The sequence below is a fragment of the Diorhabda sublineata genome, chromosome 5 (assembly GCF_026230105.1).
Source record: "Diorhabda sublineata isolate icDioSubl1.1 chromosome 5, icDioSubl1.1, whole genome shotgun sequence".
Classification (NCBI taxonomy): Eukaryota; Metazoa; Arthropoda; class Insecta; order Coleoptera; family Chrysomelidae; genus Diorhabda; species Diorhabda sublineata.
This window is the reverse complement of record NC_079478.1, coordinates 14,501,689-14,528,860: the sequence shown is the minus strand read 5'-3', so window position 1 is coordinate 14,528,860 and position 27,172 is coordinate 14,501,689. Positions and strand designations below refer to the sequence as shown.

Genomic DNA, 27,172 nt, shown 5'->3' with positions numbered 1-27,172 from the left:
AAATTTAGAAGTACACATATATTTTGCTAAAAAAATAAATACATTAATAAAGAACAGAATATTGCACAAATTTAGATATATATGTTTAGTAGTTATAAAAACAATTCAGATTCATTATATTCTTAGTTCTTTCCAAGATATTTCATCTGAGGAGACAGCCTCAGCCCGATCATGTTCAGCATCATAATGGAAGAGATTATAAACGATGTAAAGCATGCTGAAAGCGGATACCGGATGTGAAATAAAGAAATAAAAATAGTATGTTATGCTGATGGTGCAGTAATCATCTCAGAAGACGAAGATAACTTACAAAGACTACTGTATAGGTTTGAACAAATAGCGAAAGCCTATTAACATGCAAATATCTTTCAAGAAATCAAATCTTTTACAGTATCCAGAGAACCGAGAAGATGTAAACTCGCAATATACGATTAGAGACTAGAACAAGTGATGTCATTCAAATATCTAGGAGCGAACATAACAAGTAATAGAAATCTAAAGAATGAAGTGAAAGAGAATTTAATGTTTCACTGTATCTCTGTTTTGTAGATTACCAAAAAGCGTTTGATAAAGTTAAATGGAGCTATCTTTGGAACATAATGGAGAAAATGGGAACGCCAAATCACCTAGTTCAACTAGCACACAACCTCTATCAGAAAAACAACGCGAAAGTCAGAATCGACGCAGTTTACTTGGGGATCTTCAGAACGGCCACAAGGGTTGCATTCTTTCACCTACCTTATTTAAAGTTTATAGCAAATACGACGCACTGATCCTAGCATCAACTATACCAGCAATAACAGAAATTATGACCAGATTGTCTGTTATCAGCGAAAAATATGGCTTAAAAATAAATATTTCCAAAACGAAAATAATGATAGTTTATAGACAAGACAACAATTCTCCACAAACAATAGAAATTGCAGGCTACGAAGTGGTAAATAATTTTAATTATCTTGGTTCCTTAATTACCAACACTGGGAAATGCGAAAGCGAAATACGCCGGCAAGATCAGCGACTACCAAGTTAAATAAAATATGGAAAGAAATCTCCGTCTAGTCGATGCTCTTATCTTCCCCCATTGCCACGAACGCAGCAGAAAAAAACTTACGAGTATCAAGGACATAACACCAAACCCAACGTATTCGTATTACAAGAAATTGGTCCAAGTACAAGGCTACTAACCAGAATAAACCGCATGTGTCTGTAGTACCTGGGGTCTATGGAACAATGGAACGATTAATCATAGAAGGTAAATGCACAAGAGGCACCTTTAAGAAATATGAGACTGCATCAGGCCGAAAAGATTGCACAGGATAGGCAAGCATTGAAACAACTGATAAATCAAATATAAATGGTGTCACTTCATCCTTTGGAGAATAATGGAAAAAGGAGAGATCATTTGTAACACTACAACTTTTACCACGTTTAATTATTTCTGAAGTGTACGTTATGGATGTGTGGTTGTTTTTAAATCAAAAAACACTTTAAACAGGTATATTACTTTACTATTTAGACTAAAATTCTAAAAAACACCTTCTATTGTTCATAAAACAACAAAATTAGTTCGTACTCTGGCTTTGTTGTTCACCTCTATTGAAGTATGAAAAAAATTAGCAGTTGTCGCCCTCTTGCTACGAAAGTTGATATGAACGGCTGACAGGAAAGATAAAATTCGTTTACGTTGAAAGTCACCGATCGGCAAATGGCAACTATAATTGTATTTCAATGTTTTTCATTTTATAACAGCAAACGGCAACTAATATCCAACATGCCCTTATAAGTCTGTGAAGTGTCTATAACTGTAAAATTAATGAAATATTTGCAATGATGGGATGAAATAGTTGGAAAATGTACTGTATTTTTTGAACATAAGTAAGCATAGAAGCGTAAATAGTTTTATATGGAATATATCGACTTCTAATACGACTAAAAATCAGAATAAAGTTTTTTTAAAGTACAACCCTGTTACTATTCATTTCACTATTGCCAATCTACAACTTTTTATTATCAGTTTGCAAGTAGTTAATCAAGAAGAAATATCTTTGAAAGAAATAAAAATATAACAAACACATCAATAAGTTAAAAATATAATAAGTTATACCAACTTTCAATTACAATAATTTAATATTGAGTTGGCGACTTCTTTGTACAGCTGCCAACTTAACAACTTTTTCGCGCTATCATAAACTTATTCATATTCTTAAATTGAAGGGTCGTGGAGAAATCAATCCCACTGCCTGCTTAATCGAGTTAAGGACATTAGTTTACTGTTTTAGATAAAATATTGTTAAGGAAATAGGTACGCTGTTTTAGTCACCAATCAGGTAGAAATCGATCTCGTCCACGCGCTCGTATAAAAAAAATCAAGACGATTTCTACCATTTTTTCCTTATTATTTGAATAGAATTAGGTATTGTTCAAGTTAATCGTAATAGACACAATTTTTGTCTTTTACTTCGATTCACTTAGAATTTATATAATGTGATTTCGATCCTTTCTTTCCACGACCCTTCAGTTTGTACCAAAATTATCATACCTAATATAAATAGTATCGTTACCAAATGAATATTTCTTTAGTTCATAAATCCGCACAGTTACACTGTATAATAATACTGTTTTGATTTGTGTGGAAGCTAATGTTTAAGTAATATAGGGTTGAAAAAAAATCGTATAAAAAACAAATTTGGTAACAATCACGATTTGAAATATTTACTAATAAAGTCCGTAGGGGAAACTAATAATGGAATGGTTTTAAATAATGTAAAAAGCACCCAAATATAATTTTGGTTATTTGGTCTCGGGGTAACTAATGAATACATTGTTCGATAAGAATATAAATGGTATTCAAAGAAGACGTCAGCACATTTCTTCATATATAATTGTTTATGTTAAAGTTTTTAATTGGACACAGCCTGAAAAAAATATTTTTCATTTGTTATATTGTAAATAGAATAGCTGCAAAATTGACCTTGATGCAATTTATTTCATTTCAATCGTTAAGTAATTAATTGGATTATCAATATTTGAAATAAACCAATTCAGTGCTATATTGTTATATCTGTACCTAATGTGTTACACCACATCTTAAGTCTTCTATTTTCATCCTGAATTTTGTTTTTTTTTGATTTAATATTTCTCAGTAAAATATTCCTTTCAACTCTATAAAGAAAAAATATTTTCTTCGTTTGGTTTAGGAATATCATTTTTATTAACAATAGTTCAAGTCAATTCATTCCATAAATAGTTTGTAGTACTATAAGTCTGGTATAAACTAATGCCCTATTATAAAATATTTAAAAATTTAGTTTTTGATCAATTTCATAAAGCTAAATCTGGTTCTGTTGAGATAATAGCTGCTTTCCATTTATATTCAAGTGAACTCAGACAGTCAGTTATGTATCTTATACTATATAATGGCGTCACTACTTAGTGAATAAAAGGAACGTGATTCATCATTATAATTGCTGATCCAACCGTCTGTTACTCAAAGCGAAAGAAACACACAGAAATTTACATATTTTGATGACAAGATCTGACAAAGTGATGTCAACCTCACTTTCAAACTGAGTTCACAAAACTCAATGAAGCACACGGTCTCAGGCTCGTGCAGTTGCTGGTAAAAACTCAGTTAGCTCTCACTTGTGAGACTGAGTGCATCGAACTGAGTTATAACGTTACAAGTGAGAGTAATCTAAGTTTTGATGTTATTGGAAAGCAGCTAATGATTACTTAAAAGTTAGTTAAAATGGAAAATCAAAATATTTGACTCAGGGAGAGAAGATTTGTCAAATACTTTGTATAGACTGCATCAATTTATATTCTTATCGATAATTGGACATTTTGAATATTACATTTTCTAAAAGTATACTAGTTGGAATTTCTGGAATCATTGGTGATTTTCTTTCTAAACAAACTTTTTAATACCACATCACTAGCACTCCAAATACAGTGACTGATGTTTCAATTCAAGTTATTCTCTTCAGAGACCGAAATTGGTAATAGTGAGTGTGATAGTAAACAGTGTGTTTATTATAAAAGTACAGTTAAATTCGTAACTTGTAGTCACTACACTTTATAAACATTTTGAATTTAGTTTTTAGAATTAATTATGTGTTTAGTACACTGTGGGTTTTTATTAATAATATAGTAAATTCAACAATAAATTATAATTTAGTACTAGGATAGTAAGGCTGTAAAAATGCTTTTTTTCGGCAACAGTCCGGAAAGTAACCGCAAGGATAGCGGGCAACTTCATCGCTAAATCGGTGCAATTAATGCAAGCAACAGGTTCATTATTAGTTTTTTTCTATTGCTGAACTGGCAATCCAAAATTCTCTAGGTTAGTACATATTCCCTAACAAAATAATCAAAACGTCAGTATCAGAAGCTTTAATGAAAATTCTTGAGCCTGGTTTCGTTTTAGAAGCACGAAAAATAATCTTTGTATCTGCCTCTTCCTGATGACATTCATAATTAGTTTTTTTTTCGGAATTTTCATGAACTTAAGACGGTTAAAAAGATTTTTTTAATTTTTGATTATTATTGTCAAATGGTCATTTTTCCAATAATCAGTCATAAACAGCACCAAAGTTTCTTTAACACTATAATTTTTAAGACTTTGCAAAAAAATGCTTGGTCTAGTTTGTTGAGGTTTTGAATTCTTTTCTGCTTTCACGTTCGGAATCTTTGACTGTGGTAAGTAACGATCAAAAATTAAACGTACTTCTGTAGAGTTTGTTAAACATATTTCTATAAGTATTGACTTTTAACATCTCTCCAGTACATGAAAAACGAGCAGATTGCAATTGTGGTTGTGGAAAAGTCAAACTATATTCCAGATTAATTTTTTTGTTTAGACTAATTGCCAACAGTCGTACATATAAGGTTCGTTCCATATTCAAATATACTTCTTGTACTTGTCGTTAGTACTGAGGACTTTAGTCATACATTGAAAAGCAAAATTGCAAATGATGTCTCATTTTGTAGGTTTATTGAATCTTGCGCGAGTTTAAGAGATTTCCGAGATAAAATTTAATTTTTGTTGATAGCCTGCTTTCTTTAGATACAGCTTTACCCGTCGAAATATTAAATGATATATCTGTCAATACTGTCATCAGATCAATATTTCGACACCACCTTGTTCATAATGAAATATCTTTATTTTCATTCAACTTTAATTCAATAATCAGACCGGTGCAAAATGTTAGTATCGATTTACCTGTCATTTTAGGCCAAATTGTGAATATCTCGGAAAATTAACATACCCAGTATATCAATATATAGATTAGCAAGAAGCAATAAAACTGTTGGAGATCTAGGAAACTTATTAAATTCCAAAGATATCTCAAGGGCAGCGAAGCTAAGAATTTATAGGACAACCTACTGTGTTATATGTTAGTGAATGTTGGGTTACGAATAAGAAAGGATTCGAGTGGAACAAGATGAATGTAGAAAAAGAACGAATGTAGAGGTTTAAAGGTTATATGGTCAGGCAGAGATCGGCTATATAGTACGGGCAAAGAGTGCATTAGTTGGGGCATATAGCCAGAATGGAAGAAAACAGGTGGGTGAAAGGAGCCATAACAAGAAGGCGAAAAAAGAAGAAGAGTGCGTCCATGGCTAGATGAATGTCAGGAAGAAAAGCAGTAGAGTGACTTCAAGCCATGGGCCTAAAGGCCTGCTGTGCTGTTTGTCCAAATATAAGAGATTTCGTTTTCGCTATGGAGACAATATTGTGTTGTTTGAAGAAATAAAACTTCAATTTTAAATCCCCATCAGAAAATTGGTTAAATTTAAATGGATATCATCCAACATTACACTTTAAACGGCATCTTGATCACCTCCGACGAAAATGATGCTTCAAGCTGTTCCTTAATAAAGCACTAATTTTTTTATTTTAATAATTGCTCCGTTACAATAATTAACTGTTGCCTTTTGTCAAAAAAGGTTTGGTTTATGTCTATTAGAAAAAATGATGTTTTGGTTATCTGCTAATAGATTTGTAAAATAGGTACAGGTATAAAGGGTGCATTTTAAATGAGTGATTAGAATTTCTTAATGTCATTTTGTGTACACTTGCCTTTGATTTTCAAGTGAATAAAAAATAAAAATAAACTATCACCACTTTATAAAAAAAATTCAGATGAGAAATACCAGCAAATCGGCTTTATTAGAAGTAAGAGCAAATAAAATCGGATTAATAAAATTGCCATGATTCCGATAATTCCCTAATTTAAAAAAAAAGTTTTACAACCATTTGGGCTCATCAAGTATTTACAATTTCCAAAATTATGAGTAAATTAAATAAAAAAAAAATATAAAACTTATCTACATATTTTCTAATCTAATCGTGCATCACAAAAGCTGGATAAAGTTGAATTTATTACAGTAAATAAATCTAAATAAAAAAATGCCCTCTATCCCTACTTTAAAGCGTCATTTTTCTTTTGTTGATTTCAACTGATATTTTTTTTCAATTTTGTCAATCAGTTGATTTCATATTATTTAAGAATATATTTTTTAAATGTTTACTTAAATGACTGATTTGAGCTGAAGATTTTCACCTTACAGTAACGCACAAAATCTTGAAGAATTCTGATAATGAATTAATGAAACTACAGATGAATCTAATATTACAACACAGTCTAGTAAAATGATTTACAAAACATTCGGCGACTCCAAAAGTTTTAGATTAATAATTAGAGAATTACATGATGACTTTCGATCGAGTACATTAAAAAGAAATACGTAAATTCAAATTTAAAATTACTTATTATTATTATAATTATTATATTATAATAATTACTAATTATTTAAAATTACATATGGAAAATTCAAACTACAAATTGATAATAATCAATTAATCTTACAAAAATTTTTAAACTCACATGAATACAAAGGTTGTTAGTAAAGTAAGTTTCATTTTGAATTAAAAAAAATGAAGATATAGAAAAAAATCTACCACTTTGACAATATATGGAAACGTAATGTTTCCATATATAGTTTGTCATCAGAGATCTACCTCTGTCATGAAAAGATGGTCAAAAACGTCCCATCTATTTTTCTGGCCGATGAATTAAGTTGCTTAGATCACTTAGTTTAAAACTTATAATTATGCAGATGTTAATATTAGATAACCTTGAAATATCAATACTTTTGATTGATATTACCTTCATCTAAAACCTATAATCATGCAGACGTTGATGTTATTAAATAATACGAAATTTATAAAGAAATAATTTTTTTTAAAATAATTTACTTTTATGATGTGTGATCGCCTAATAGTTCAAAATAATTAGTTCAAATATATGTTAATTGATGATGAAAGCCAATAATATAAACATTGGATAATAATTTCATATTGTTTTTATCATAAATTGACGGAATCTGTCTTTATTTAAATCATTGTAAACGTCATTTGTCGTTTATGAATATGATTGGCAGTTTCTACGTTCTTTTCACAGATATTTCAATGAGTTTAATTTGGTTTAACTTTTTCCCAGTTTTACGCGCTGAGTCATGGAAATGTAACTTACTTTACATATATACTTGCTATTTTTGTTTTAATTTATAAATGTCACCATATGTTATAGTTTCCAGAATAAAGAATTTGCGCACTGTGGTCATCGGTTATTTTTTTGGTGGTCATTCATTTTGCGTTACAGATACATTTAAACTCTAATAATTTTATGCATGTTTCAGACAAACAAATAAGAAAATTGATTTACATTCACGCCCGTGGAGTACTATATTAACATTTCAAAATATTTCCATGTCATAAAAAAACTAGAACACATACGGAAGATTTATTTGACATAATTTACCATAGCTTATTATGATAAAATTTTAAATCAAAATATCCTTGTTCAGTTAAATGACTAGGAGTCTTTCTAGGAGACGGTCCGTCTTCATCACCGTATAAAAAATTTTCCGTTGTACCCTTAACCTTACTTTTTTCAACACTTCCCAATTCCAGTTTTTCTATACCCATTTCCAAGGAATCTAAAACATCTTCTATCGGACTTGGGCCGTTGCCCAAATCTTCTAGCTCCTTTTCTTCGATTTGTTCGTCTTCTTTTTTGATAGATTCTTCTGGTTGGATTATTAGTGAACGTGGACGTTCCAATTTTTGAGAAGTTTGTTGTTTGGCAACGTCCTTTGTAATTTGTACATCACTGGAATATTTTTTTAATATAGCTAAGGTATACTTTTAAGTTTATTGAGATGCTATTTGTGCCCTAGGGAGAAAATAAAAATAAAGTGAATAAAAATAATAATAAATGAAACGCAAATTAATAATAAATAATAATAAATTTATATTTTAACAATCTACACAACAATAATATATTGTGCAATGTATGCGGGAAATAGAATAATCTCCACTTGTAGCTTGTAGCTGGTGGTATATCATCTTGTCACAAAAGTATTAAATATGCACACGTGTGATACACTCAACTTTTCCGATGAATTACTCAATATTTCATCTTATGAGCTAGTACAGCGTTTCCGAAAATATGGGTCACGACCCAGTACCAGGTCGCAGAAAAATTGTAAATACAAAGAAACTTTAACGTAAGTTACAATTTTTCAAATACTTTAGGTTTCGTCGATTAAATAGCAGACTTCCAGCATCTAAATAGAATTTTCGATTTAAGGCTAAATTCCACGATTTCGAGTGGTTAATAAAAGTAGCTTATTTATGCGACATACAATCAATGTATTGAATTCAAAAGCTTTGGGTCAAATATTCCGAAAAAATCACTTAAATTATTAAAAAATTCACTTTATGGAAACGACTCTTAAAAGAAAATTTTGAATCTTTTGAAACATTGTCTAAATTTATTGAAACCCATTCAAACTACGATCACGAAGAAGATTTACATCTGGAAACACTATCAGTTACAAATCCAGAACATCCGGAGCTATTAAATATGAGGATATATTGAAAAATTCTTAGCCTACTAAAGAACCAAATAAAAGTTCAATGTCAAAATATTTCTTTACTCAATATATTCTCCTTTTAATTGGAGTCATTTATTACAGCGAACCTGCAACGTCTCTACACCTTTCAAAAAAAAAAGTTTCTTCTTGCTATACAAACCAGACCTCCGCAGCTTTTATTACCTCATCGTTGGAAGAAAATTTACGACCCTTTCAACTTTTTTTCAGTTGAGGAAATTGATGATAGTCGGACGGAGCCAAATCTGGTGAATAAGGGGGGTTTTCTAGTAATTCAGAACCTAAATCACGAATTTTTAGCATGGCAACATGAGATTTGTGTGCAGGGGCGTTGTCCTGCAAAAACAAAACACGTTTGGATAGCTTTCCCCGTCTTTTCTCTTTAATTTTTTCCTGTAGAGTGGTCGGTAATGTCGAATAGTAATCACCAGTTATTGTTCTACCTCTATCCAAAAAATCATGATTACTCCATGTCAATCCCAAAAACTGAGGCAAGAACTTTTCCAGCAGATTTTTGGACAAGAAACTTCTTAGGTCTTGGAGAACCAGAGTGTTGCCATTCCATCGATTGTTGCTTTGTTTCTGGATCGTAGAAATGTACCCAAGTCTCAACCATAGTCACAATTCGGTTTAAGAAGTCTACATCGTTTTCAAATCGAGCACAGATCGAATGCGATGCTTCTACCCTTGCACGCTTTTGGTCAACATCTAAATATTTGGGGATCAATTTGCAACAATTTTTCTCATTGACGCCAAATGGACGTGAACTATATGATGAACGCGTTCGTATGAAATATTCAGTGCTTCAGATATTTTTTCAAATATGTGGATTGGATATCATTTATCTGTAGATATTGAAAAGGAAGAAATGCTTAATCTTGTGATTAAGAAGTTAATACATAATTTAATTGGAATTTCATGCGATACCGATCTTAAGAAAAAGTAATAAATTTTGAGTTGCGCTGTCAAAAGGAATATCCATTCATTCATAATAGTGAATGAAGAAAAGGAGACACAAGATGATTCAATATTTTCGTGTCAATCAAGAACAATTCAAACATCGTAGAACTTGTTTGGGAATTTATAATACAAATACCATCAAAAAGGCGTACTAAACCCATATCCCCTGAAGAAATTGTTTGTCACTTTTATTATATAATGCACAATAACCTTGGATTAATTCAATCAATAGTTCGTCTGTGTCTTTATCTAATTTTGACATTTTGTGTTGACGCCAAATACGACGTTACTCTGCAATGATTCGAAATAACTAGAGATGCCGCGCAAAGCATTTGAATTGCGCCTACAGTGTCTACACGCCAACATCAGCGCGTGAAAGAGACAACAGTACATTTCTGTAGTGAGCAAAGTAGCGTGGCGTTCGGAGTGACGCTGTACGCGACCGACAAAAATCAAAATTTCTTTGTATACAAATGTTTGTTTTATAAGGTAGGTCGTGAAAAAATTAAAATCTCGTACTGGGCCGCGGTCAAAAATGTTTGGGAAACGCTGAACTAATGTGATTAGTATATCGTGTAGGTCGTTGTAAAATGTAAATTTGAATTTGAGGATTAACCAGTGCAAATTAACATAGAGATATTACCTGTAATATCCCTAGGCAAAATAATGGTTTTTTGATTGCCTACCTGTTTTCTTTAAGTGTATAAAAATATATTTTTGCTTTAAACAGTAAATTGAAATACTGATAACAATACATTGACCTAATGACGAATCCACATAAAAATGATTGATCTTTTAATGGTGTTTAATCAAGTAGCATACTATGTTGCTTATAGATGGCGTAGCAGAATTTTATATGAAGCTTTTAACATGGTTATTCATAATATAATAAAGAAAATAAGTAAAAAAATTGAATTCTAGTTAAGCTGTGGTATAATGACGTCAAAAGTTAATGAAAATATATTTGAGAGAAAATTGTAAAATATAAAAATCTTTAAAAGTGTAGACGATTAATGATTGGGAAATATATAAATGAGGCTAGTTTCCTAAAGAGACTTCTCAAGATTTGTACAGAGGATTAAATAATTTTCTTCAGGTCGTGTTGTTACTAAACATCCAAAAAGTTGTTGTGTACAGTGAAAAATGATCAGTCTTAACCATTGGCTTGATTCAAATTTTATTCTCGAGAGAATTTTTCCTATTTAAAAAAATGCGTTGATTTTTATGCGTAGTTTATTAAATAAAGATATTTCAAAACAAATCAAATATAAAAAAAAATAGCAAAAAATAGGTAGGGGAGTAAATAGCACAAAAGCAATAACCATATATTGGGAGAAAAATAAAATTTGTTAGCTCAATATCACCAACTAATTTTCAATTTCAGTTTAACCCTTTGAGTACATTTGACGAATAAGACTCGTAAATTTTTTACTTGGGCGAAGTTACTGTGAACGAGTCTGACTCGTCATCTGAATATGAGAAGCTGGCGTTGATTTTTGCGGTACCCCAGCCAGTTGGCGTTGTTCGCAAACAATTGCCTGTCATTTGTTTTCGACATCTTACAGTTTCAAATAAGGTTAATTCCACTTATAATTATTTTATCCCCGTTTTTTATACGCAATATAATATGTCTGAATTAAACAAATCATTTTTTCTACGTTCGCTATTATATTCCGTTTTATTTAATTCATTTGCATGTAATTTCTGAATCGGTCAAAAAGCATGAAAAAAGTACCGAAGCGGTTCATTTTTTCACGCTTTGCGTTTAAAAAAATGCCATAACGTGTCATTTTTTAACGCAATTATAAAATTGTTTATCAAAATAGTTAGTTGTGAACGCTTTCTTACTCATATCAATTCGTTTCTCCGATAAACTGTCAAACCTTTATTTCTTGATATTCATTTAAGAAAAGCCGTTTAGTGTCTAATTGAAAGGAGTCTAGTAATAATATTAGTGTCGGAGAGAAATAGTGAAGAAAGTTTAAACTGCACACCAGACGATGTTGAATCCGCAACTGCAGCGACTATGAACCTTCTCTCTGAGAAATCCAGTGAACAGTATTTAAAAGAATATAATTCTTTTATGGAGTGGCGTATTAAAAAAGTATAAGCAGCTTCACAGAAAGAGTGTTAATAGCTTACTTTGAAACTAAATAAAAAATGTCTTCAACACTTTGGTCAACTTATTCAAAACTGTAAGGCACTCTAATGGTAAATAACGAGGTAGACATCAGTAAAAACTCGAAACGCATATTTGTAAAATAAATCGGACCCAAAAAATCTAAAACCTTTGCCCGTGAATAAATTAATAAGTTTCTGTTGCAAGCTCCAGATGATCATTATCTCATGCATGAGGTATGACAGCAAGAAATTTTAATGTAAGCTTAGATATTATTTGTAACATCTTTCAGGTTGCTTTAATATTCGGAATCGCAGGAGCTCTGCCGAGGGAGGAATTATGTAAAATGAAGTGTAACGATATTAATAATACCGGAAATGCTTCAATTATCACAGTACCTGATACAAAAATTCATGTTCAACGTCGATTTACTGTTATTGGTGGAATATCTGACAATAGATTAAACTTGGTAAACATTTATAAAAAATATAAAAACCAACGACTCACAAATTTCAAAATAGATCATTTCTTTTTGCACTATAGAAATGGAAAATGCAAAACCCAACTTGTAGGTATTAATACCTTTTCAAAAATTCCCTCACTTATCGTAATAGATTAAACTTGGTAAACATTTATAAAAAATATAAAAACCAACGACTCACAAATTTCAAAATAGATCATTTCTTTTTGCACTATAGAAATGGAAAATGCAAAACCCAACTTGTAGGTATTAATACCTTTTCAAAAATTCCCTCACTTATCGTAACATATGTGAATTTACTTAATCCAAAATACTACACTGGACATACATTTCGGCGACTCTATTAATGGATTCCAGTAGTGATATGATTCAACTAAAGAAGCGCGGTGGGTGGAAATCCAACACAGTTCGGAGGGTTACGTAGACGACTCAATAAAAAACAAAATGGATTCCGTAGTGAAAATTTTAACGGGAACAACTAGTTCGATTTCAAGCAACATTGTTAAAGTTCACGATCCTACTAACAATCCAATAAGTACTAATACAACTATAGACGATATTATTTCTTTGAACTCATTAAATGTTGCCAATTCAAGTACCAATAGTAATGTAAGTACTACTAACGTAGAAAAATAACTTTTTCCACTCGTAGGAATTGCCGCACTCGCCCTCGGTACTTCCTATTAAAGTATTACTTTACTCACTTGTTGCATAAATAACTATTATGACAGCGAAAATGATAGTTCGAATGAAATAGAATTAAAGATAATAGCGATTACAGTGAATTAGAGAATGAAAATTATGAAAACTGTAATGATTTTGAAATTAATACTGACGATAGCAGTACGTTAAAAAAGCACTCGGCTGTTAGCGAGCGATAGTGAATTTGCTATCGAACAATTGAAAGAACAATGGATTTGAGACAAAAAAGAAAATCTTGCTGATATAAAACAATTTCAAGAAATAGCTGAAATCAATGTTTTGTATCTGCGCAGATTAGGTGATAATTCTACATCATTGAAAGTGCTAGATCCAAGTTTTTACTGAAATTTTTTGGAAAATGGTAGTGGAAGAAACGAACAGATATGTCAATCAAATAATTCCAAATATTCCAAATAGATTTCATTTCGGTCAAAAAGAACTATTATAAATACTCCAATTTTTGAAGCCACTATGCCAGGGGATAGGTTTTTGATTATCACAAGTTTACTTCAGTTTATAGACAACGAAAAGTTGGATAAACATTATAGAATTAGGAATACAAGAAATTGAGTTGATAAACTGAATAATACATTTTGACAATCTTTATACTTCAGAGAACGTAGTATCACTAGATTAATCTCTTGCAGTTGCAGTTCAAAGGACGTTTGAGTTATATTCAGTTCAATCCATCAAAACGAACGTGATTTGGAATGAAAATCTATAAACTTTGCGAGTCTTCATCAGGTTATTTTAATCGTATTAAAATCTATGTTGGCACAGATGAAATACCGGGAACTGATATTTTGATATACCGGTATCTGACATTGTTGTCCTAGAAGTATGTTATAAACAATCATAAAATAAGAAAATAAACCACTTGGCGGTGCAAATAGTACCAGACACCTTTGCATTTACCGATATGTTTTGAAAAATACCACACGGTACAAAATTGTTAGTTCTGGTTCTTTATAAATATTTCTATTTTGTGTCATTTATAAATTTATTTACATTTTTTAATTGAAATTTAATTTAAAAAATATATTTATATCACCAATGTTAATATTTTTCAAATGAAATAAATATATTAATCCATATAGCAACCAATTAAATGCATAATATATGTACACAAAAGTCTTCAAATAATTCAGTACTCAAAGGGTTAAAAAACGTGATCTCAATTTATTTCGATCAATTTTCATTTTTTGAAAAACTAAAGAATCTCATAAATAATATTTTACACTTTACCTTCTAACCGAATCAACTAGATAAAGGAACTTAACGAGGGTTGGTAGGATCTAGGTGCGTTGTCGGATAAAGGACATTCGAGACCTAAATTGAAAATAAATTTTAATATTCACTTTTGATTTTTCAACTCATTTGACTCACTCATTTATTTGAGGCGGATATCCGTATGTAAGTTCGCATTCAGAAGGTTGTATTAACCTAAAATTCAGGAGTTATTTTTTAATAACTTTAATAGGAACAAATCAATTTTCTTACTTATTATAAAACCGTTTTGCTTTTGTTCTCGACGGTGTAACTAACTGTTCCGTATTATTTGTTTTGAACAGTTCGGCAGCAGATGGCACTCTACGTTTTCGCAATTCCTTCTCAGGTTCTTGATTTTGAATTTGGTTTTGTTGAAGTGTATAATCTCCAGCTTGATTAACTGTATGTCCTATATCAATATATGATGATGTATTAGGTAAAAATCATGCGTGTATCATTGCAAGAATACAAACTTTGATGCGATGAATTTAGTTTTTCAGATATAGGGAGAAAACATAACAACATCAAAAGAGCCCATTAGATGTATATTAGGACTTGGGGGCTTGGAATAATCAACAGACATTGAAATACAAGTACCTTGGAATTAAACTTAACATTAATGAAGACGTAGAAAAAAAATGAAGGCGAGAGGACAAGTATGTGAAGCAGATAAGATCGCGGGATGTTTTAAGAACATAGTACGACGCAACAAACACCTAAGACAAGAAACAAAATCATGAATTTATAAAGCAGAAATCAGACCTATAATGACCTATACATCAGAAACATCAAAAACGAAACAACTCTTGGAGACCACAGAAATGAAAATTCTCAGGTGGATCCCGGAAAAGGCCTATTAGACTGAGGAAAAAGCCAAATCATCAGTCGATGATGCGACATTAACGAATGGGTATCACAACCGAATGACAAAGGATAGACTGGTAAAAATAGCAAGGGATAAATCTCCAATTGGAACACAGAGTAGGGATTGACGACGAAAGAGGTGGATTGACAATTTAGAGCCTGCACGAGAAAAGAGAACTAACAAGGAACAGGCGTTAGACCTATTATGAGACAAAGATGAAGAAGATATAGGGAGATAATAGAGTGAAAAAATTGTAAACTTCATCCGACTTTTCATTACCATTCATTCTAAGCAACTATTGCAAATATTATCATTGAACAAATGAATGAAATGAGTAAATTATGTTTGTACAAAGTGCACTGAGATCTCACACATCACCAGACAATCATATGTGAAATAAAATTATTCATATTGGCAATAGAACAGGAAAAAACATTAAAACGAAAGCTACAGCGTTTCAGTCTGCCTCCAAAGGCGTTGGTATGAAGTCACTGTTTGTGACATTCTAGACTATACAGTTACATGAAATGCTACTCCTGCCATTCTCCTCAGCAGGAACATGGCAAAACATTGACGTCAACCAATGAGGATTTTCTCTCTTGGCTTTTTTTTAAACAGGATTTAAATTTTTCAAAAATGATTCCAATTCATGCGTTGCTATTTTTTGCAATTTAATTATCAATAGAATAATGGAAACATTCATTCTTTAGGAATTAATAATCGATTTCGATTTTTCCAGAAAAATATAAATCAGAGGAAACTTGGAAAATATAAATCCGAGATTAAATGTAATACAACGTCATATTTTCGAAAAAAACAGCAATTTTTTAATGTTCAGTAGAAACTACTAATGTTAACTTGAGAAAAATAAAATGAAATAATGATAAAAAGAGCGCGAAACAATTTTAGAAAATCACATTTTCAGTCCACTCACTGCGCCATGTTACATAAGCTACTTCTTTGCCTACAAGTGTTTATTTCTGTTCATTACTTCATAACCAGTTTACAAAATTTCCTCAAACTGGAAGTAATGGGAAGATGCAAGAACTTTTCCAGAGATGCAACACTTAGTCTAGAAGCACAATAGATTTAACTAGAACTTTGAATCGTTCGAGCTCGAGGAAGTCTTGGACATAAAATTAGAAAAACACATCAAGTTATTCCTTAAAAGTATTTCTAAATTCACATTCTCCCAAAAGACATACAGAAGGATATTGCAAATTATTACCTAATTGATTTACATTGTTTCCATACATAGCATGATCACCTTGATCCATTTTAGCAAAAGGCGTGCTTTTAGGCACTTCCACTTGTTGGATTGTATTAGAATTAGGTACTTGATGATTTTGATAAACTTGCAAATGATTCGGAATATTGTGTTGTGATAGCATCGGTTGATGCTGGTAGTTTTGATGCGGTTGAAGCTGGTAATTTTGCTGACTTTGATTAGGTTGAAGCTGATAATTTTGATGAGTTTGATTTGGTCGAACAGCATACTCCGATTGGCTTTGTTGTATTGGATTCGTTTGTTGGTAATGCTGTTGAGACGGAATGACATTCTGGTATGCCTGATAAATATAAGGTTGATTTGAAATTGGGCGTTGGATGTTGGGTACATTTTCTTGGACTTGTTGATTATTGGGTTGAATTGTAGTTGATGATGATACAATATTTTGATTTTGAACACCTTGTTGTTCTATATTAGGAATAGTGTTCGGTTGAAGATGAACATTGTGTTGTTGGTTTTCTTGTGTTATTGCTTGAGAGTTCTGATTGAGCTGTTCACTATTGAAGTTTTGATTTAAAACCTGTTGAGCTGTATTTGATAGATTTGAGTTTTGCATGATCTCATTTGATGAATTCACAGTAGACTGATTTTGGTGAAACATTTGATTTGGAACATCCTGCTGAATTGAATTTTCTTGGTTTTGATAACTTGGAGCTATGTTCTGATTCGCAGCAGCGATATTTGGTTCATTTTGTGCAGAAATAACTTGATGATGTTGAACGGGCTGTTGATTCTTGTAATTAGTTGACTGATCTTGATAATTTTGTTGGAATGAATTTTGGTGATTTGCTTCAGCAGAAGTTACGGCATAAGGAAAATTTTGTTCTGTCTGTATATTTCCGGGATTATTGATGTAATTCGGTTGGGAATTATTTGGTACAAGTTCAGTCTGCAAATATGCAAAGTTATTCGCAATAGATTCACATGAAAGTTATGTAGAGAGGCTTAGCTTGGATAAATTTTCCACAAGAGGCATTTCTAATACTAATAAGTTTTATGACAATTCTTTCTACATAAATCTGTAGATAAAATAAAAGTATATGCCAAATTCAAACTTGTTTTAAACTGAATTAGAAAGTATCTTTAGAAATCATCAGGTGGAAAATTTATCCGAACTCATTTGCCTACTTTTAGTTTTGTGTTTATTAACCTTCGACGCAACAGGTTTAACGTTCTGAGATCTAGGTGGTGCAACAGCTTTCGAAGGTGCCTTTTGTGATTGTGTCTGTTGTTTGTAATCTCCAGCCTCGATTCCTGGTGCTTGTCGATAATACATCTGATATTGGGGTTCTACCACAGGTTGCTGCAGTTGCAAATTGATCATCGGTTTAGGTTCACCAGCACCCATGATGTGGTTAGGATCTTCAAACTTTGGTTCAATATTTTGTATAATTTGGGGTTGAGTTTGCATTATATGTTGTACAGAAGCAGCTGGGGTTTGTACTTGGGGCACAGGTAGACTAGGTTGGTTCATAACCGGACCTAGGTATTGAGCTGATGTTACAGTTCCTGGGATGTATTGTTGTATGTTCAGATTGGGGACTGTATGGGCGACATGGGGTATTGAGAAACCTTGTATTGAAGGATTTTGACCTGAGACAGCTGGATACATAGCCGATTGCGTGATGTGAGGATAATTCGGAGACAATTGATGATGTTGAATTGTTTGTTCTGGTATCTAAAATTGAATTTATGTTGGTAAGTACAAGATAATATTTTTCTATATCTAATTGGACAACACCTTTTTGTCTATTACTCACCCTTGGATTCTGAGTATATGACATTAACGGTTCTTGACGTTGAGTCATATTATATGATGTTGCATCATGTACATGACCTTTATGCATATTACTAACAGTTTCTTGGTGTTGTTTCGCCTGTTTAGATTTGGACTCAGGTTTGGGTTCGGGTAGATCCATGCCATTTTTCACCTTCTGTTTTGAAGATGAAACTTTAATAGTGGATGAAGTGGGCATTGTATGTTGTTGAGCGACTTGAGACACTTGTGCATTTCTAAAGTCTCCAGATACAGGAATGGGTTGTTGATATTGGTAATTGGTCATTTGAACTGGTTGAGTACCTGTATACATTGGGACTCCATTCATGTTTACTAACTGTTCTCCATTTGTAATTGGTTGTCCGGTCATACTTAATTGGGATGGTTGCCTGAGCATATTCATATGAGAAATTTGTCCCATTGTGTTCATTTGAGGCTGTTGTGCGGGTATAAAATGTGAATGCTGACTGAATGTGTTGCCTTGAGGATTCTGCACATAAGTGGATTGTTGATATGGTATATTACTAGGCGCTGGATAGTTTTGGCTTTGATAATTCATATTATGTAATTGGGTGGGGTGACCGTAAGGTTGATTATTATTGTTAGTATTAACTGCGTAAGATTGAACATTTGTATCTGGTTGCCAATTTTGATTCATCTGAAATTGGTTTTGATTCACAGGATAATTTCCATAATACATATTAGGGGTACTTTTGGTCTCACAGGTATCTGGTTGAGGACTAGGAAATTAAAGGATTAAAATTGGTAAGTGGAAAATATTTAAACTATAATATTCTTATATTTACCTAAAGTTTTCACTCTGATAATTGGTAACAGGCATAGACTGAACACTGGCATATAAAAAGTGTAAAATATATTTAAAAAGAAACTTTGTAATTATATAAATTTATAATCTTTATAGACAAACTTGGACTCCCAAACTTAATGTACATATAAATACTTGTTTGTTCATTGTTAACATGGTTTAACTGATAGTAACCGTCGATTCTTAGAGCGTCTCTTTCGGGGTCCAAGAAATGACCTAAGTAAACAAATATGCACCTCAACAAATAATGTATAGTATCACAACACTATTTCCAAAGCAAATTAGTTAGGTTCAGAAAAATTATTTGTACTTATTTTTTGAATAAACAATGAAATATAACAAAAATCCTCTGAGAGATAGGAAACTGCAAGTTACAGACCCCAACAATGCAATTTTTAAATGATACATATTCTCTTTAGAAAGATTATAACAATACATGAATTGGTTTTAATAGAAGTACTATTTTAATAGATTTCAGAGTCCAAATGTATCTATTTAACAGTTTCTAAAAGACAAACTTACTTACCCTGTCGGTTCTTGTCTTTGTTCGATTGTAGGTGATTGGTTGTGGATTATCTGTAGAAACAACAAACAAAAACCACTTTACATTTAATTTGTACCATTAGATACATCCAATATTCTCTGATCAACAACACACAATTGTAATATTGTAATGAAATGTGAAAATTAATTGATTAATAGTGAGTGAAAATGATGTATACCTGTCCCATACTGCAAGGTGGTCTAGGAGCTCCATACCTTCCCATAGGAGATTGGAAATACTGTAATCCATTAGCGGAATTCTTCTTTACATCTGCTACGCTACAATCGATTGATGGAGTGTTAGAATAAAAGCAGTTATATTCACCAAAGCCGAAATGATAAGTAACTACCCCATTTTAAAGTTACAAATTAGAATAATGTCATGCTTTATTTAAAAAGTAATTATCATTTTCTAAAATAATATTTCAAATGATCATTCAGAAGGATTAGAGTAATTATATTTTATTTAGATATATCAGAGACTTAAATGGGAAGACTTATAAATGCATTAATTGCACCTAGAAAATTAGTTTTTAAGATACTTGTTAATGTTCAAACTATGATCATTAAATGTTTGCGATTTAGGTTTAGGAATATCTCTACCTAGTCCATTCAATACCTTGCTAAAATGAAGCAATTTAATCAAGTCATGATCTAATACTTAATAACAAATAGCAATGCATAGCCTTTACAGATGACATAACTCAGAGAAATTAAAAATACAATTGAAAAGAAACTCAAACATTGCAAAAAGGAAGCAAAAAAGTTAGGCTGGAAATAAATCAAAAAAAGTCAAGACATATGTTTTTTGGTAACACCTACTTAGAATAAAACACAGGTAACAAGTTATCTTGCGAAACTAGGGAAAGCAATAAAATAAAAAGTAGAAGAATTAGAGGTAAAAATCAAAATAGAGAAATGAAGAGGAAGTTTGAAAACATGAGAACCATGTCAAATTAAACTAAAATAATAATATACAAATGATAGTAAAATCTTTAAAGAAAATATATGAAGACCTGTGAGACAGATTGGAAACGAATTTACAGAGGAAAAAATGCAAACAGCTGGAAAATGAGAATTAGTTTGTTAAGAGGTAGAGTGTTAAAAAGGTAGCAAATTCTGAGAGAATTTATAATCTATTCAATATACAAAAATAAAAAAATATATATCAAAATTACCTTCTTGTTTCATTTACATTTGTCGCTTGAGTGTCAGGTTCTTTGCTAGGAAAAAATCCATCATAAACTACATAATTGTTCATCTGCTTCACAGGTTCTTTCAAGGAGTAATGCTTATTAAAAAACGATAACAATTTCTCGCTTGGTCTATCAATTGCCATTTGTACAGGCTCAATATTTTCTTTCTGGAATGGAATTTTGATGAATAAAAATGTAATAATTCTTATGAGAGAGCTTACCCTTAACATGTATTCAAACAATTGCTTTCCTAATCCATTGCGTTGTTTTGTTTCATGCACATAAAAGTCTAACAAACATGGAGGAGAAACTTGATAATGCACCCCATCTCTATCAAACACATACAGACTTTTATTACCAGTTTTTAACATCCCTGTTACTGCTCCTTTAGATCTAAAAAAACCAACAAGTAATATGTTATAATAGTAGGTATCTACCATCATATCACAAATTTTCCTTATTTATTGAAACGCGTGTTAGACAGTATAATTATGAGTGTTGGTGTACTGGTAGTGTAAACAGAGTGTTCAGTAGAATATCACCAATGGTTCCAAAAATTCCAACTTAGATTGTTGACAATTATTTTATATGTAAAGGTTCAATTTAATAAAAAAATTAGGCTGGCAATTTACTTACCCATTTGCATTTGGATCAATTAAAAAGTATAATTTATGCTCAGAATTTCTAAGTCGGTCAGCTGTAGTTATAGGTTTAGTCAATCCTTGAGCAGCAGCAGAAGCTTCTCCCATTGCATTTACTATTTCCGATACTTTAGTAACCACATCCCTAAAACAATAATTTTCAATAATAAAATAAAATTATTTACATTGAATGTTATATTATTAGGGAATTTACCTGAAATGTGATATAGAACAATTTTATTAGTATGAGTGGAGTCTGAATTATTTTACTATATATATATATATATATATATATATAGTTAATGAGTACAATTAGGAACAGATATATATATATATATATATATATATATATATATATATATATATATATATATATATATATATATATATCTGTTCCTAATTGTACTCATTAACTGGCACTGTATTATCCATCTTGTTTAGTGTCCCCACCATCCTAGTTGTCTTCTCTCTAGGTATTCTTATGTGGGTTCAACTTTTAAATCTGCTCCTATATGCGAGTTTCTGAGTCTATTATTCTAGTTACTCCTTTCACTCTTCTAATGTATAGTTTTACTGTTGTTTTTCTCTCTGATCCCAAGATTCACAGCCGTATGTCATAATTGGTCTATAAATTGTTTTGAACAATTTCATTTTTTTTCTTTGGATATTTCTTTTTTTGTTTATGAGCCCCTTTCTTAATGCATAATATACTTTTTTCACATTCTCTATTCTATTGTTTAATTCTAGATCCTGTCTTTCTATTTCTTCCAATATAATTCCTAAGTATTGGAAGCTACTAACTTGTTCGTCATCAACCCTACCATAACTTTGGCTTTCTTTTTGTTCATTTTCATTCCATTTTCTGTCAATATGTGGTTCCAGTTGATTTAATTTTCTTATATCGATACGTTTTAGTTATCAGAAACCAATATGAATTGGCTTAGTTCTCTTCCCTGCACTTCTAATTAATTCATCCAAGTAAGCAAGAAATAGTAATGGGCTCAGACTGCCTCCTCGTTGCACTCTTTGTGTTTTGAATGTCTCTGATTTCATGTTTCTCTTGTTTCTTGTTAATTTGCTTTTCTGCAGGTTCTTTTATATTTTCGTTTATGGGACTTTATCAAAAGCTTTTACCATGTGTAGGAATGCAATGGATACTGGTGTATTTTACTAATAAAAGAAATTTATTTCCAACGCTCCACTGTATATATACAGTATAACAAATTTTCTTTAAACATCTTAAGAAGAAAACAAATAATGTCTCAATGTTTTATTGCCCCAAGCAACAAGCACAATTACCACTAATTTTAATAACAACATTGACACGTTAGTTTGGATTTTTAAAAAAATCACATATGAGTTCTTTCTCATAGCATAGAATTATTTTGTTAAAGCAAATGGCAATATTTGAGATTATTCAACATTCATTAAAAAGCTCTTTTAACTATAAATATTACTACTCATACGTTGCTTCAATATTCAGCTTGCTTTTGGCAGCATTCATTGACAAACAGACGAGTCTAAGTGCTCCAGTTCATTTCTTCATAGTCGACTAATTTATGACTATATTTTTTACGAAATTTTCAAATTTTGACTGTAAAACATTTTTCAAATATAGTTTAATAGTGAAAGCACATTATTGCATGAATAGTGACAAATCCAACCTTGTTTTGATTTTTGAGTGACATAAAATTGTTTTACAAATTTGTTATTTTCCAACATTATAGAGGTCAAACTATTATTTCTCAGAAGAAATATGTAGTTTATAAGAAAATCAATTTTATAAATGGTGAAACCACAATTTTCCAACAACATATTATTTTCATTTAAACTTTACACAAGTCATGTCTAACCTACATAAAAGTTTAAGTTCACAATTGTTATTCATGGTATAAAAAGCAGTAATAATGAATTTGAGTACATAGCGTGTTGCCTGGAAATGTGATTTGTTTCAAAACTTTGCAAAGGTGTAAACCACTAAATGTAACATGCAGGTTATTTCTTCACAGATCGATTTGTACCAAGCATTAGTTAATTTTATTTGGAATTGCATGAAATTGTATTCCAACTGAAACTGTTATATATGTATATACACGAGGTACATTTTATATTTGCTAACCTGAAATTACATAATCTCTTTACTGATATTATTTTCAAATTTGTGTAGGTGTACTTCTACCAACACCTCTTTAATAATTTTCTATTGTAAAGGGAAGAAATTTGATTCACATATACAAAAATCACCAAAAAAAATTCACATTCCTCAAACTTGAACTGTTAATTACATCTTCAGAAGCTTAAACGGAAGAACAAAGCTAACAAAACTAACAGAAAAGAATGGAAATCTTTTGTAAATTTTGTTTGAATTTAGATAGAATTTAATTTTGAATAAAAAAGTTTGTAATGACATAGAATTGAAATGAGAACTTTTTGAACCTGTTATACGTAAAAACAGTTTCTGTCTTTTCACCCATAAAAACCCAACATTTTAACGTTAAAACGTTTACAAGCAAACTAAGCAGAGCGTTAATTTTATAACTGTAACAGTAAAAGTTAATTAATAAATAAAGAAGTCATTAGAAAATCCAAAAGTTCCATAGAGATGAAAAACAGCTTTCAATTATAATTATGTATAAATATTAGTAGTACGCGATTCCAAATCAATGATCTATTTTTAAAAACAAGAATTTATTTTCCAATGCTGATATCATCTGATATATAGGTATGACCAAGGCCAACCGTGTAGGAGATTTATGAATTAAATTATGTCTAGCTTTACATAAGTCAATATTATGCATACATAAATAATGAAAAACTAAACTATTTCTCAAGTCTTTCATCTTTATGAAAAGATTAACCAAAGATACTACTAAAATAATGAAATTGTATTATGTACAATACTTGTACAAAAGTTGTATACTGTTTGACTAGCTATTGATAAACGTTTACTACCAACCTAGGTATTTATTGAATAATTATTTGGCATATTTGTAGTTTAACTGCTCAACATGAAACTATAAAATTCATTCAAATGATCTTGATAAAGTCCGAGTTTTTGTCAAACATCTAGATTGCTTTAATTAGCACTAAAATCTTTTAAAATATTTAAATTGACATTACAGTTTTTAGCTGATTATATTATTTTCTTATGAATAATGAATGTAATACCATTGTGTTCATAGTACGGTGTTTAATAATGTGATATATAATAGAATCATATCATATATCACTCAATGATAATGAATTAAATTCAAAATTAAATTTAGTGACACTACACTCGGACAATCAGTCATATCTTATCCCTAATCATATAGGTTAAGGAGAATGGTTATAAAATAAAAAAACAAATAGGTATTTGTTCTATAAAACGAAAATGACTGTTAATAGCAATATGTTATGATTCAATTTAAACATATAAAAATATTTTGGAACTCACCGTAATGCTCTCCTATCTCCAGTGTACCCAGGTGGAATGAGGCTGTGATTTATCTCTACTATTGGAGACTTAAAAATCTCATTGATGTTATAGTGAAATTCCATTCTATTTAATTAACAAACACTTTTATCAAACACAAAGTACTTCTACAATATTCCACACCGTTATTTAAAAGCAAAGGGAAAACACTACTTTCGATGATCAATTTTGACTACGAACACTTTTTAATAACTGTTTGACATTAATGTTAGATTTTTGTTTTTACAAAGGTGACTGTGTGTAGGCTCCAGTCAGCGTGACGATAACCCGTTAGATTTCACGTTTTCTTGTACTGTTGGAAAATAATTATATCTAGACTTTCCACTTTACTGATTATATGTTTGTTTGTACGCCTGTGTGTAAGTACCCCGGTGCCTATGAAGGTTGGAGTTTCCTTTTAAGTGCGACTGCTCTTCTACAAGCCAGTGGCGGAGGCGAGATTAATCACCATACCAATTCTCTAAAATAATTTATACAACATTCTTTACTGATGATTCTTGTAATGAAATTTCGCGTTCATATTTATTTACAGAGACTGTATCATTTTTATTTATGGAATATATAGTATGACAAACAGTAAAACCTCAAGTATATCATATATTAGTCTATTTCTTTAAATAAAAAAAATCATGTTTTTGATTGGGCTAAAGACAAAATCTTTATTATATTATATTATATATAGCTAACTCTAATGTATATATTTTATTCCTTTGCTGTATGATGACTGTTCCAGAGGCAATGTAACTAATGACTTTTTTATAAATTTTTTTATAAATATAAAGTGTCAAACAACACTTATCAACATTTTAAAAGATTGTGTGTCCGTTAATTCACATTAGTCTTATACAGTGCTGTCAGCAAACAGTATGTTTGTACATTAGATTTCGATATTCCAAAATTTCTATTGGTTTTATGTGTAGATTAAAGAAATTACCACTTTGCTAAGCAGCTACGATGCTAAACTAGATAAATCAGAGTTCTTATACCATTATTAGATTCACCTGTTAAGAGTATTTGTTACGTCACTGTTAACTGGAAGTTATCGATTAGAATGAATAGAGCCGTTCACTGTATATTTTGAACTCTAATATAAAAGAGTGTCTACCGCTACCGCACATTGAGTACAATCTCGAATTAGTATCCAGCATCCAATATGTTTAGTCAGCTGTTTGGTTGACTTTTTATTATTAGAATTAAAAAATAATTATTGAAATTTCGTTGTTAATCATTACAAGAGGCGGTATTACGTAACTATAATATACATTCTTGGGTCTCGTTCAACTTGACACACAGATACTTGTTAACATTGTCGTAGGAAAATAAGCACCTTTTTAATTACTAGTATACAAAATAGTCGAATCGAATGTGGTTTTTGGAGTGATTGATTTATAATGAAAAGTTGATAATGGAATGTAAAATTAATTATTGCTTTATAGGCTCACATTATGAAGCAATTTCATAGTATATACATATGTATACATAAAATATATTATTGCGTTTATTGTGCAATAGATAATAGAGTAGGTTCCTTTGATGGGAAATTTTTTTTTTCTGATTTGTAATTATTTTTAATTCATTAACCAGTTACGTTAAGTAGTAAATGAATGAAATAGTTAACTAGGAGTCTAATTAGTTATACAATTGAACAAATTGACAACATATTTAAAACAACTTTTTCTGCTGTTGTACAAATATGTTTCAAATATTTTTATTATATAATGATTATCTGATAAGAAATAATTTGATACCTGCAAATATAAACCATGAATTACTTCTACCGACCTCTATTGGTGAATCAAGAAACTTCGAAAGAGAAAGCCATTAAGGAAACTTCTATTTCTTTAGAATGTTAGAATTAATAGTTTTCAAATGTTTCAATGAACCAGTAGATGGTAACACTTTTTGGTATCAAGACTTATCCTTAATCCACACTGACGTTTTGCGTAAGTTTACATTACCGAGTATAATTAGACATCGGTTTATTAAATTTATTGAGTTTATTTATTCAGATTAAATAAGTACGTATATCAATTTTGATGGGGAATATTAAATGATTATTGTAGAATGGT

General features: G+C 30.9%; 2 protein-coding genes across 3 annotated transcripts; both read right to left on the bottom strand.

Annotated features, from left to right (window-relative positions):
- Positions 1–3: 3 nt before the first annotated feature.
- Positions 4–26,167, bottom strand: LOC130443961 (alpha-tubulin N-acetyltransferase-like). 2 transcript variants are annotated; one of them, XM_056778886.1, is made up of 8 exons: positions 26,105–26,167; positions 25,065–25,563; positions 21,624–21,773; positions 21,209–21,380; positions 20,970–21,154; positions 19,971–20,070; positions 19,775–19,824; positions 4–8,177 (listed from the first exon to the last, which is right to left on the bottom strand). In XM_056778886.1, exons 2-8 carry the CDS (start codon positions 25,166–25,168, stop codon positions 7,823–7,825), a joined length of 1,116 nt encoding a protein of 371 aa, XP_056634864.1. In that variant the 5' UTR covers positions 25,169–25,563; positions 26,105–26,167; the 3' UTR covers positions 4–7,822. The 2 variants fall into 2 exon arrangements, with proteins under 2 accessions (XP_056634864.1, XP_056634865.1); XM_056778887.1 differs by lacking the exon at positions 25,065–25,563 and having other exon boundaries at positions 26,105–26,155.
- LOC130443962 (regulator of nonsense transcripts 1-like) lies at positions 14,468–18,551 on the bottom strand. The gene is made up of 6 exons (XM_056778888.1): positions 18,406–18,551; positions 17,774–18,323; positions 16,586–17,534; positions 14,724–14,901; positions 14,610–14,666; positions 14,468–14,552 (listed from the first exon to the last, which is right to left on the bottom strand). Exons 3-6 carry the CDS (start codon positions 17,244–17,246, stop codon positions 14,519–14,521), a joined length of 930 nt encoding a protein of 309 aa, XP_056634866.1. The 5' UTR covers positions 17,247–17,534; positions 17,774–18,323; positions 18,406–18,551; the 3' UTR covers positions 14,468–14,518.
- Positions 26,168–27,172: the final 1,005 nt, after the last annotated feature.